The sequence below is a fragment of the Apodemus sylvaticus genome, chromosome 6 (assembly GCF_947179515.1).
Source record: "Apodemus sylvaticus chromosome 6, mApoSyl1.1, whole genome shotgun sequence".
NCBI lineage: Eukaryota > Metazoa > Chordata > Mammalia > Rodentia > Muridae > Apodemus > Apodemus sylvaticus.
In genome coordinates, this window is record NC_067477.1 from 43,124,139 (window position 1) to 43,137,632 (window position 13,494).

Here is a 13,494-nt window from a genome sequence, read left to right on the forward strand (position 1 = left end):
AGATACACAGTCCTGCATATTACATGGGCTCCAGGACCAGACTCAAGTCATCAGGTTACAGAGCAAGAGCTTTTACCCTCCGAGCTCTCTCCTAGGCCTGCTGTTTCTTTTTATCTCTCAACACTTCATGGTAACTTCCTGATACAGCAACGGATGTTTACCAAATTTCACAGAAAACTAAACATTATTAGTTAGCCACACTAAATCAGATCAGCAGCCAACAACGGTTTGCAAATAGGTATATCTTGTAGATGACTTCAAGAGAATTCCAGCATCATGGTAATTGGACCCTTCTAGGACAGTGAAAGGGAGACCATTGCTTAGCTTTTAGTCTTAGCTGCTTAGCATGTCTTAAGAGTCATATAGAATGAGTCTTGTTATTTCGAATTTAATCTCTCCTTTTCTTCCATCTCCACATGGATTGAGAAGTAGCAATGTTTCCGCCTGGCACAGACTGACAGTGTAAATCATTAGGTCCTATTGTCTTGGTTAAGTGCAGCCAGGGGTAAGCAGCTTATCTTCTTATCCAGGTAGAAGCTGACGACAGCTCTGCCTTCCTCTGAGGTTGGCAGAGCCAGGCAGGAAGCCTTCTGTTGTCTCCTGTCATCCTCTACCCTTGTCTTTTTTAAGAGCCTTGCCTTTATCCTCAAGCAAGCAGGGATACAGGAAGAACGTACTGAAAGATGACACCTGAGCTCCTGGCTTGTGCAGGGTTTCTGTGTAATCCTTCCCTGTCACACTGCCCTCAGCGTGAGCATCCTGAACATGCGTCCTGAACATGACACCCTGGGGTGATTCCTCTCCCCAGAGGGCCTTCATGGGTCATTAGCTGAAGGGCAGCTCCTTAGCGTGCAGCTGGACCTCAAGATCTGTCTCCATAGTTCTGACTGATTCTCCGTATTCCAGACTCACGAAAATGTTATCATCATTACCTTTATTAGCCTTTATGCACTGTTCTATCTAGAATGCCCTGGACCTCCTTGTTCTCTTGGACAAATTCTGTTTATCCTTTTGGGCTAAACGGGGGTTGAGCATCCCTAGACCAGGAGCACACACTAACTAGAGAGGCAGAGTCCAGCATATTTCTGTGAGTTCAAGGCCAGCCTGGACTATATTTCAAGTTCCGGGACAGCTGGGGGCTCTGTAGAGAGGAAGAGGAGAAGAGTGTGGAAGGAGAAAGAGAGGCAGAAGCAGGCAAGGAAGGGAAGAGACAGAGGGAGCAGAAGATCAGGGTTACACAATATTAGATGGGGTGTCCAGAGAAGGTGGCCTCTGAGTGAAGGGCTGACAGGACAGCTGGAGGGACTATGGTCCAAGCAGAGGAAGTAACAAATATAAAGGTTAGGGTGACTGAAGCAGGAAAGATGGCACAGGCTAGTAGCAGATACAGTCGGGAAGGCAATAGCGAAATCATGCAGTGTAGTAGACATTGGGAGAACCTGGGCTTTATAGCGAATGAGTAACAAAATTGCTTGAAGATGGTGGGCAGGAGAATGACTTCATCTGAGGAGTGGGCGGTGGGAGGTCACGGAGAAGACTACTTCAGTAATCCAGGTGAGCTGATGGCGGTGAGGGTCAGCGAGGGAGTGTGCCTGGGCAGCTTCTGAGTGTGGCCCTATGGTAAAAACTTGCTAAGAAAAGCTTTATCAGAGTGTGAGGAGGAAAATGGTCCTGAGGCTTTGAGCCTGAGCTACTGAAAGAATGGAATTGTATCTGGGAAAGAGGAGAGTGTGGGAGGAGCTTGCAGGAAGACATGTTAAGGCAGCTGGGTTCCATGGGAGATGCCGGTTTGGAGGTCCAGGAGGTGAGCAGGCTAGTAGAGATAGAGGTGCAAATATCACCAGCCCACAGCATGGAAAGCCATGGGACTGGATAAAATCACTAGGGAAGTAGAGATAGAAGAGGAGTCCTACAGGGATGAGAGGAACCACCTAAGGAACTCAGTGGCCAGAGATGTTGAAAGAAAACCTTCAGAGGATGGTTCCTAGTATCCTGGAAGCAAAAGAAAGAATTTTTTCCACAATTAAAAGTGAAAAATTTAAGCTTAAAGATTTTCAAGAAGAAGGAAGTCATCATCTGTCAAAAGCTGCTGGTCCCGTTGGGGATGACAGACCAGTCTCTAGCATGCGAGAGGTGCTTGGTTGGGGATGACAGACCAATCTTCTAGCGTGTGAGAGGTGCTTGGTTGGGGATGACAGACCAGTTTTCTAGCGTGTGAGAAGTACTTGGTTGGGGATGACAGACCAGTCTTCTAGCGTGTGAGAGGTGCTTGATTGGGGGTGACAGACCAGTCTCTAGCATGCGAGAGGTGCTTGGTTGGGGATGACAGACCAGTCTTCTAACATGTGAGAGGTGCTTGGTTGGTCCAAGCACCACCAAGAACCAATTCTGATAGAATTAGCAGTGTAGAGCTCCTTGTTAGCTAGCTTCAGTGTCAATAGTGTCAATAGTATTTTGGGGCAAAATTGATGTTAGAGGGATCTGAGAGAAAACCGTGGGAGAGAAAGAAGAGCCCGTGAGTGTAGAGAGCCGTCAAGGAAGGGCAGAGTGGAGCATCTGTCGAGTGTGTTCTCAGAGGATCCTGGGACACAAAGGATGGGCGGTAGTGCTCAAGGAAGGCCCTGAAGCTCATAGCAAATCCTAGAGCCTGCCAGAACCAGCTCTCAGTGCTGACTTCTGACCTTATCCTGCTCCAGGAAAGTCCTCCAGAAGTCTTCATAGAAGGCATTTTCCAGCCAAGCTATAAAAGTGGGAAGCTACACACTTTGGAAAACTTACTGGAATCCATCGATCCAACCTTGGAGAGCTGGGGAACATACCTGATCGCCGCCTGCCAACATCTGCAGAAGAAGAACTACTACCACATCCTGTATGAGCTGCAGCAGTTTATGAAGGTGGTAACACTCCAACCTCCCTTCCTCTCCTGTCCCTGCTGCTCTGTCATGCAGGAGAGGCTGTGCAAGATGAGGGAACAAGGCAGTCATTTGATCCCTGACCTTGGGTATTTGACCTTAAAGCAAATCCACCAGGCACTCTAACATTGTTAAATATTTAGACTTTTATCCTACATTTAGAGCCAAACTTTAATCTTGTCCATAATAACATTCTTCAGAATTCAAAAACTGTAGGACCGGACAGATGGCCCAGCAATAAAGAGAACTGCCGGCTCTTCCAAAGGATCCAGGTTCAATTCCCAGCCACCTACATGGTGACTCATAACCATCTATAACTCCAGTCCTAGGAGATCCAGTGCTCTCTTCTGACCTCCATGGTCACCAGGCACACATGTGGTACACAGACATACGTGCAAGCAAAAATAAAATAAAACTAATTTAAAAAATTAACTCAAGGACTATAAAGGTTAAAAAAGATATATAATCCATAAGGAATGATATTCCAGAAAGCTGGAGTCTTTAGAAGAAAACATACGCAAGTAGAGAGGCCAAGTTTCCCCTAACTGTCTAAGATTTTTCAGTACTGTGGTATCAGAGAAATGACATCATCTGATGCCAAATTAAGACCGAATCCATTCTCAATGGAGAATCGGAAGGATCTTCCTTTAGATCTCTACAGGGTAACATAACATCCAGCCCAAGAGCTTGGCCGACAGTCCACTGTAGGGTCTCTGGGACCTTGTAATTACCAGCGTAAAATGCTGGCCCTGCTGGAGAGAGGGAAGTCACCAGAGAGGACCAGGGAAGAAGAGAGGATCTGGAATGGAGCGCATTGGGCCAGAACGTGAAGGTCTGCTGTGAATTCTCATGACACCCATCCTCCAGCGTCTCTGATCTCTCCTAACCCAAACACCTTTTCACTCCTAGGACCAAGTCCGGGCTGCCATGACCTGTATTCGGTTCTTCAGTCACAAAGCAAAGTCGTACACAGAGCTGGGAGAAAAGCTGTCATGGTTGCTTAAGGCCAAGGACCACCTGAAGATCTACCTCCAGGAAATGTCCCGCAGCTCTGGAAGGAAGAAAGCCACCTTCTTCCGGAAGAAGATGACTGCGGCTGATGTGTCCAGGTATCGGAATGCGCGGCAGATGGTCAGGGCAGGCAGGAAGCTGGGGCTGAAAAGCCATCGGCCCTGGAAGACAGTGTCTGCTGCACCGCGGAGAGCTCCTGAGGTGCTCGAGGGAAGGGAATTAGGGTCACATGCTGCAGGCAGACTCAGCCCCACATTCTGTACAGTGAGCAGAACAGGCCCATGCCAATGCCTCTGCTCCTCGCCCTTGGCACATGTCAGCCACTGGCCAACCCAGCCTCCAGGACCCTCCGCCCATGTGCTTTCCCCTTTTATGCTTGTCAAGCCCTCTATTTAGAGTATACTATCTGAAATAAATGCTTAGCCAGGCATGGTAGACCATGCTGAAGCAGATGGATTGTGAATTTGAGGTGAGCCTAAGCGGTGTAGCTAGATGTAGTCTCCAAAAAAAAAAAAAATAGCATAAGCAATTTTCCACTCCTCTAACTTGTCCTTTTAGACTCGGTCACTAAGGTTCTTCTGTCTGGTTTCTCCCTTCACAGTATGAGCTGTGAGGTCAGGGCTCAAGCCTACATCCTCACTCTGGTACCTGCCACACAGGTACTCAGTACATACTTGTTGACCTCCGCAGTGCACCCTAACTGCCGTGTGTCTGTGGGTGGACCTAGGCCCTTCTTTGTTCAACCGTAGCTGTTTGGAAGGTTATTTCAGGCCCCTTGACTGTATGTCACCTCGTTGGTCTTTCCGTTGCCGTGATGAACCAGTCACCCAGCCACAGACACCCCTCTCCCGAGAGCCTCACGAGGCTGGACCCTGCCTGCCCTGTCCCCCTAGGCACATGAATACGCTGCAGCTACAGATGGAAGTGACCAGATTCTTACATCGCTGTGAAAGTGCTGGGACCTCTCGGATCACCACGCTGCCCCTGCCTACACTCTTTGGAAACAACCACATGAAAATGGAGGTTGCCTGCCAGGTACGCAGAGTGTCCCAGCTCTGGAAGACTGCGCACATCTTTCAGATGCTTAGTCCAATTGAAATTATCTGATTATCTCAGTCGTTTCCTTGATGGCATCCTCCACACTGGAATGTGAGCCTCGGGCTGGAGCAAGAATCCAATATGATCACTTTTATCTCTGGTCCTTGGATGCTTAGTAAAGTCTCAACATATATTTAATAATTAAATAAATGCATTGGGTGTGTGGGCTCATCTGTAACACTAGCACTAGGGAGGCAGAGGTAGGAGAATCACTGCAAGTTCAAGGCCAGCCTGATCTACATAGTGAGTTCTAACCCAGCTAGGACTGTGGAGGAAAACCCTGTCTCCACAAAAACATGATGGTGGTGGTGGTGGTGGTGATGATGGTGATGGTGATGAAGATGATGATGATGGTGGTGGTGATGCCAGGGAACCTGTTTGATTTTAGTTTTTATTGAGAAACTATTTGAATAATTATGATTTCTTTATGCATATGACCCTCTCCATTCAGGTTATGCTGGGAGGGAAAAATGTGGAAGATGGTTTTGGAATTGCATTCCGTGTTCTGCAGGTACGATATATTATTCAAGAGTATGCCAAGGGAACCTGACATTTCTGTGAAATGCTATTCTTTAAAAAAAAAAAAAAAAAAAATCTTATCCCAAGAAGAGCATATTCACATGTACATTAGGGGTGACATCAGATGTGACACAGAACTGGGTCAAATGCTAAGCTCTGTGTCACTTAGCCACAAGCCAACCTTAGCCTCTCAAAAGGTACCAAGGGGCCCCATGTAGGACAGCTCCCCAGAACGGTTTACTGCAGAGGCCGTGTACGACAGCTCCCCTGACTAGCTTACTGCAGAGCTCTCACCTTCTCAGGAGAACATGTCAGGAAGGAGAAGCCAGAGCATCTCTCCCAAAGGCCAGTGGCATAAGGGCTAACCTAGACTAAGTTCAGTGTATTTATTTTTCTGGCAAGTTTCAGCAAGTAAGTCTTTCGATAATCTGTTTCAACACTTAGGCAGCTCATAACAGACAAACACTATTTCCCAGAGAAAGGCAAGTCAGGGGAGAGAGAATTTGTCATAGGAATTAAGTAGAATGTCTTTTGCAAGTCCATGGAGTCAGGCATAGTGGCACACCCTGAAATCTCAGTGTTTGGGAAGTAGAAGCAGTCAAATCAGGTGTTCAAGACCAGCCCTGACCCTGTCCTGAAGAAAAGAAAAAGAAAGGATCTGGAGGCTCATAAGACACAACATCCGTATACTGAGGAGGCAATTTTTGTAATCACTTCTTTAAAAAAAAAAAATTTATTTATATGTTTGTTTGTTTGTTTGTTTACTATGAGTACACTGTAGCTGTCTTCAGACACACCAGAAGAGGGCATCAGATCCCATTACAGATGGTTGTGAGCCACCATGTGGTTGCTGGGAATTGAACTCAGGATCTCTGGAGTCACTGCTCTTAACCACTGAGCCATCTCTCCAGCCCTTATAATCACTTCTTAAATGTTTGCCTGACTCCAAAGAGAACCTTTCTTGCTTTCCTGTATCTTTGTGGTCCTGTTGTGACTGCAATTGTTTCCCAAGGTGGGCGTCCCCTGCTGTCCTAAGTCCGTTGCTTCCCACGGTGGGCGTCCCCTGCTGTCCTAAGTCCATCATCCTACATTCTGTCCTAGGACTTCCAGCTGGACGCGGCTGCGACCTACTGCAGAGCTGCCAGGCAGCTGGTTGAGAGGGAAAAATATGGTGAGATCCGACAGCTGCTCAAGTGTGTCAGTGAGTCAGGCATGGCAGCCAAAAGCGATGGTGACACCATCCTCCTCAACTGCCTGGAAGCCTTCAAGAGAATTCCACCTCAGGTGCGCCCCCCCCCCCCCTGGTCCTCGGTCTGCTTCCATATCATTCTATCTGTACCCTCCTTCTCCTCACCACAAGATCCGTTTCCCTTTCTAACTCTGGAACCATGGCCTTCCTCTTAGAGCCCTCTCCCTGTGTAGGTCATGATTGTGACTTCTGTATCCAGAAGATGTCCCTCGGCATCCTCTCATCTGATACTGTGTGTATCTGGAAATGTCTGTGTTCTGATGAGACAGGGATCAGAGTCATCCCTTATAGCATACTGCCTGTAAAACATGCTTGTGGGGTAAACAAAGCCTCATCCATTTGTGAACGCTCAGCACGGGCCACTTAGGTAATATCCCTTCTAACCCAGTTTTCAAGCATAGTGGTATCATTAGCTCTAATCCGTTATTCTTGTAATGGGAACTGAGTTAGAGAGAGGAATCAAGCAGGCGTCCCTCCCTCAGAGTCACAATAGCTGGGCTCAGAGTGGATTGAGGTTTTTCTCCCTCTCACGGTTGCCATGTCTCTGTTGTATGCAGGAGCTGGAGGGACTGATCCAGGCCATCCACAGCGATGACAACAAGGTGAGCAGATGTGTCCTAGTCCTGCTGCTGCCACTGCTGAGTGAGCAGCACTGTTTCCCTCACCCCTCATGGTAGCAGTTTTGTAGCTCAGTTTTCTTTGTTATCCAGGGCCTAGACTACAGCTTTAAAGCCCCAGAGGGAATAGATGGGGCAGATGAACATTGACTGCCCAAACCTTTGCCTTCCCAGTTCTTCTTCCCTAAAGACTGTTTAACTCTCCATGTTATTCTGAGGTCCCTCACTAGATAGATTTCCATCTTCAGGTATGAGGTTCCTAGGGTAGGCAGGGATTTCCTTATTCTAGAGGGAGAAAGTTCAGGAAGGAAAGTCCCACTATATCAGCTACTGTTCTCATTGCTATGACAAAGTAGTTGACAAGAAGCAATTTAAGGAAGGAAAGATGTATTCTGACTTACAGTTGAGGGATACATTCCATCGTAGTGGAAAAGGGAAGACAGGCACAGTGACAGGAGGAGGTGGCTGCCTGGTCACACTACATCCAGAGTTGGAAAGCACCAAGAGAACAGGTCCTAAAACCTCAGTGCCCACCCCAAGTGACCACCTTCCAAAACACTGCCACCGGCTGCAGACCAGTTGTTCCAACATACGGGGTATTTCACATTCAAAGCAAAGCATCCACTCAGCCCTTTGGAGGACAGTGCTCCTTTGGGGCCCACGAACTCTTCCCTGTTTCGGACATAACTGAACCTTTTGTCTTACATTGCCTCTGTGATGAGTGTCAGCCAGGATAAAAGTGTCACCGGTTATGACTTGCAGTGGGATCAATCGTCCTACCATCTTCAGGAAGGCCTCCAGGCCAAGAGAGGCCCACAGAAGCAAAGCCTGACCAGCTGGCCATCAGCAGCTAAGGCCCTCGTGATGAAATGCGCCGTGTCAGGCAACGGCGTCTTACACAACTGCAGGACTGCTCCCACTGCGGTGTCCTCAGCCCCGGGGGAACCTGCCAGCCATCTTTTTCAGTCTTGGTCTAAGGAGAACATGTTCTAAACTACTTGTGCAACATCCTAATTAGGTCCTCAGGAAGGATGGGATTCTCACTTTCTAAAATGACAGTTACTTTTGTAGAATCTGAATGAGAACCCAAGAGTCAAGCTAGTCAGCTGTTACTACTTTTCAATTGTTTTTCTCAGCTGCTATTCTAAGGTGTTTTCAGGACCTCGGGTCACAGGTCTTACCAAAAACTGATTGATCCATTTATTATTATTGTCATCATCATCATCATCATCATCATCATTATAGTCTAGCAATAACATTCCCCTCTTGAATTTTGCCAGTCAACTTGTGGTATTTCGTACAGGTAGGATTAACTGGAGCTAGAAGCTTAAACAAGGGCTCACTCCCTAGGGTAGCATATATATATCCAATTGTTTCAGGGAGTTCGCAGCACATCAGATGTCTTCTGTAGTGGGAAACTGGAATCAAGCTAAAGAGACCTTGGTGTGTCACACTCACCTAACCCCCCACCCCTCCAAAAAAAAAGATAATGCTTTTTACATGGAGCAAAAATAAGTAAATAAATAAAAGAGTCTTTACTTCAGAAATAATTGTCACAGCAAAAAGTAAGCTGCTAGTGGGAGCTCAGCCACAGCTTGTGGAGGCCTTGCTACTGTTCGACCCAGAGGGATGGCTCACCAGAAGGTGCCCATGAAACCCGAGCCAAGAAGAAACGGGTTCTTGAGTCTTGAGCTAGAGAGCATAAGAAATACATTGTCCCCCTCGATGAGCTGCCTTAGATCCAAACAAGAGTAGCCCATACAAGTCTCACTTGGGTGAGATCTTAACCAAACCTCTAACTGTGGGTATCCATTTTTCTCCCCATGTTATCTGACAACAGGCTTTAATTCAAATTTGGTAATGTGATGTAACTCAACCGTAGAGTACTTGTCCAGCATGCATGGAGCCCAGGTTTAATCCCCAGGACCACCCACCCAAAGGCTCTTTTGGTTTTTGTTTTCGTTTTAATTCAACATGTTCAAAATAGACAACTAGAGAGAGGTAATCTGTAAACCCTTTGCAAAAAGGAGGATGATCATTTACACATACATTCAGTTACCCATGTAAGGCTCATCAATGAACACTGACTGCCATCTTGGCACCAAGAAGGCAAGGGGTAGAAAGGCAAGCACCGTTCCTGCTCTCTAAGACCTTGCAGTCTAGAATATCACCTAACCACCAAATAACTGTAAAGTCACAGCCTGTGGATACTGGCAATATCTACTAGTTCTGATTCTAGAAGGAAGTTAGACGAATAGACAGAGGCCAGATTCTGCCTACCTTACTCTCTAAATCTGGGACAGCTCTTTACATTGGGACTTAGAGCTATGCAATAGCCTGGTGCCTAGAAGACCTGTGGTTGTTGTGAAACAGTAAAAGGCAAGAACCTTACTCTCGATTTGGTAAGCGAGAAGTACCATTCATTTACCTGTGCTCTCTGATGCTCTCTCTCTCTCTCTGTGCTCACTGATTTTCCTTGGAGGTCATTTCTTTTCAAATGTCTCATCCCCAATCCCCAGGTTCGGGCCTATCTGACCTGTTGCAAGCTACGTTCTGCCTACCTGATTGCCGTGAAGCAGGAACACTCGCAGGCCGCTGCCCTTGTCCAGCAGGTGCAGCAGGCTGCCAAAAGCAGTGGGGATTCTGTAGTGCAAGACATCTGTGCTCAGTGGCTTCTGACAAGCCACTCCCGTGGGTCCCATGGCTCAGGATCCAGGAAGTGACCCTGGGCCGCAGAACCTGGAAACCATAGGCTGGAAACTATGGCAACAGGCACAATGCCACACAACGCCCTCCATCTCCGTCTTCCTGTGGAGTGGGACTTCTGCTCCTGGCCTAGGTTGGAGTGAGCAAGTTGGACCATTCTTGCCTGAATGGGCAAGAGCAGGTCCTTTCACACAAGTGCCATGTAAAAGTGTAGACTCTGTGTTTGTCTGGAGATAGCCACTTCTTTCTACCTCAGAGTGACTGTGTGTGTGCATGTGTGCACACCCGTGTGCATGCTCTTGTGCACTCGTGTTTACACCCAAGCATTTTCTGAACAAATGAGACTCCTCCATTGAAGAGAGGCACTTTACTTCCTACTTTGTGCTGGTCTGAAGACCTTCGGTGTGTTTGGTTCTTGTCCCAGGTCGGCCTGTTCGTTCACAGTTTCCCCTCTATGCAGACATACATGCTTTAACAACTCCTCCCAACGGGGGATCAGCAGAATCACAGAGCAATGCCCAAAAGGTTGCTTCAAAATTCAGAGAGAATGTGTGGAAGATGACAGCCTTCCCCGCCACCTCTCACAAGCACAAGGTTTTCCAGTGCAGGCATCTGAAAGCTCTGGCTATAAATGGTCAGCTCTGGGAGGCTGAGGCCAGGCCCCTTCATGTTCATTCAGAGGAAGGAAAAGGCAGCCCGCTCTGAGCACAAAGCCAGCTCTTGTCAGTATCCTGCAGGGGTGATGGGTAAGGACACATGGCTTTTTCCTTCAGAGGCTGGGGAAAGAAATGGTAGCCAGGATCCTGGGGCTGAATAAGTGCTAGACTCTACCTGTTTGCATTCCATTCTTGCTTGTTCCTCTTGAATTAGTTAAGAAACCATTTCTCCATCCCTCATGCTCCCCTTCGGTCTCCACAGGGCCATGGGTTGGATATGCAAAGACCTAGGTCATCGAGGCAGCAGAACACTGAGGGGGATGGGGTTTGCTTCAGAGTTGGGTCTACAGACAAGTCAGAACAAGGGGATAACAAGTAATTCTCATCCAAAGCTGGGGAACTAGGTGGAGGGTTAATATGCACCTGCTTTTCACCTGAGGTGAATTGGTGCTCTAGAGAAAGGGCCTGCAGTTTGGTGACTGAATTACAAATGAGAGCCCTAAAGAAAGGCCTGTGGCCCCAAGTCCCTCACCAGCCAGAGCTAAGCCCTTTGCTACCAAGGCAACAGGAACTGGAAACTAAGGTCACTGTTTCTGGTGCTTAGAAACCCTGTGTTTCTTCTGAACCAAGTGTTTCTTCACTAACAGTTGTTAATGGACACCTGTCAGATTCCAGTCTTTGGTCCTAGTAGAGAAGAAAGGCTGAGGCAGAGGCCTCGCTCCCGTAAGGCTGAGGTCTGACAGTGGCCTTTCCCTCCTGATGCATAGAACACGCCACAGCTCCCAGGGACCCCCACTGCCTGGGGTCTGCTTACACTCAAGGCTGTGTATGTTTGCACTGAACATAAGCACTTTACACAACTGGGTTGTGAGTCCTGCAGCCCTTGATTTAGGATGTCCCAGCCAGATTTTCCTGACTTTCTTCTAACTTGAATTGTAAAATAGGTGGACTGTTGACCAGGTTAACAGAGAAAAGACTGCAGACCTAAGACATCATACTGTGGTCTCCTGAAAAGCAACAATAACATCAAAACAGTTGTACATGTGGAGGGGTTGTATATCCTACTACAACCAAGCCACAATAAACTGCCTATCCCACCTACTTCTTGGTTTCATCGGCTCTTTTAATTTTTTTATTATTTACTACTATGTGCGTTGGTGCTTTACCCGTTTGTAGGTCTCTGTGAGGGTGTCAGGTCTCCTGGAACTGGAATTACTGACAGTTGTAAGGTCCTATGTGGGTGCTGGGAATTGAACCTGAGTCCTCTGGAAGAGCAGCCAGTGCTTTTAGTCTCCAAACCATCTCCCCAGCCCCATGGCTTTATTTATATAAATACACTTTTTAAAAAAAAATTCATGTAAGTACGTGTGTGTGTGTGTGTGTGTGTGTGTGTGTGTGTGTGTACCACACGCATGCCTGGCACCTGTGGAGGTCAGAACTGGGTATCGAATCCCCTAGAACTGTAGTTACAAGTGGTTGTGAGCTTCCCTAATATGGTTTGTGGGAACTGAGTTCAAGTCCTGTCTAAGAACAAGTGCTCTTAACTGCTGAACCATGTCTCCATCCCATGACTTCTGTTTGTTTTGAGACAAGATCGCATAAGCACAGGCTGATGATGATCTTGCTGTGATCCTGAACTCCTGATCCTCTCGCCTCCACACTCCCTGGTTCCAGAGTCCTGTCTTTTGCTTGTGTGTTCTGTGGAAAGAAAAGATGAGTGGGAAAGAAAGCTCAACTGGCTGATTTCCTCTTAAACAATTTCTGGAGTGACCCATTCACTCAGTTAGGACTTCCTGAAATTCCCTATGTATTAAAAAACTATTAGTGGACCAAGGAGATGTCTCTGTGGGTAAAACACTCACCACACAGGCCTGACAACCTGAGTTTGATCCCTGGCACCCATATGAAGAAGGAAAGAAAGAACTGACGCTTCCAGTCCTCTGACCTCCGGTACACACACCATGGCATGAAAGTGTCTGTGTGTGCATTCACAGACACATGCTATGCACATGATATTAGTAAGTTTTAAAACCTTAAAAGGGGGGCTGGATATGGCAAAATCCATGTCCCTTTAATCCCAGCCCTCAGGAGACAGAGGCAGAACGATGGCTATGAGTTCAAAGCCAGCCTGGTCTACATGGTCGTGAGTTTCAGGTCAGCCAGGGCTACATGATAGGACCCTGTCTCAAAAAGACAAGAGAGCAAGGAACGTTCCTGCCCAGCTCCCTTTGGGACCATAGAGATGGCTCATGGGTTAAGATCATTGGCTGCATTCTCAGAGAACCCTGGTCCAATCCCAGCATCCACAGAGATTCACAAGCTTTACAGATTATTTTGTTCTTGAAATAGGGTCTCAATTTTCTAGGTTTTTTTTTTTTTTTTTTTTTTTTTTTTTTTTTTTTTTTTTTTTTTTTTGCTCAGGTGATGGGAGATAGATGGCACACTGAAACCTTTTTAAAAGTGAGTTGACATTTTTTTAAAACTTTGTGACTCCTAGCATGGCAAAAAAAAAAAATTAACCAACCATATTTCTACTCTCAGCTGATTTGTAAAATTTTTTAAGAACCACCTGTATAACTCAAGCTTAGAAAAAAACCTGTTTGCCTGTCTTTCTCATCGGGCCATATGCTTGCAGAAGGATACCTGAGCTGGGAGCATTCACATGACAGCTCTTCTCCCCAGAAATGTGAGCTCATCCTGTCTCTCATTCGAAACTAAACAAAAAA

General features: G+C 46.9%; 1 protein-coding gene across 1 annotated transcript in view; it reads left to right on the top strand.

The window, feature by feature from the left end:
* Positions 1-11,869, top strand: part of Zfyve26 (zinc finger FYVE-type containing 26) — a 61,652-nt gene extending 49,783 nt beyond the window's left edge. Inside the window, exons 36-42 of the mRNA XM_052185574.1 lie at positions 2,697-2,894; positions 3,822-4,021; positions 4,817-4,958; positions 5,473-5,532; positions 6,642-6,824; positions 7,347-7,391; positions 9,926-11,869. Of these exons, the coding sequence (XP_052041534.1) occupies positions 2,697-2,894; positions 3,822-4,021; positions 4,817-4,958; positions 5,473-5,532; positions 6,642-6,824; positions 7,347-7,391; positions 9,926-10,129 (1,032 nt within the window). The 3' untranslated portion in view covers positions 10,130-11,869. The remainder of the gene's footprint in view (positions 1-2,696; positions 2,895-3,821; positions 4,022-4,816; positions 4,959-5,472; positions 5,533-6,641; positions 6,825-7,346; positions 7,392-9,925) is intronic.
* The last annotated feature ends 1,625 nt before the right edge of the window (positions 11,870-13,494 follow it).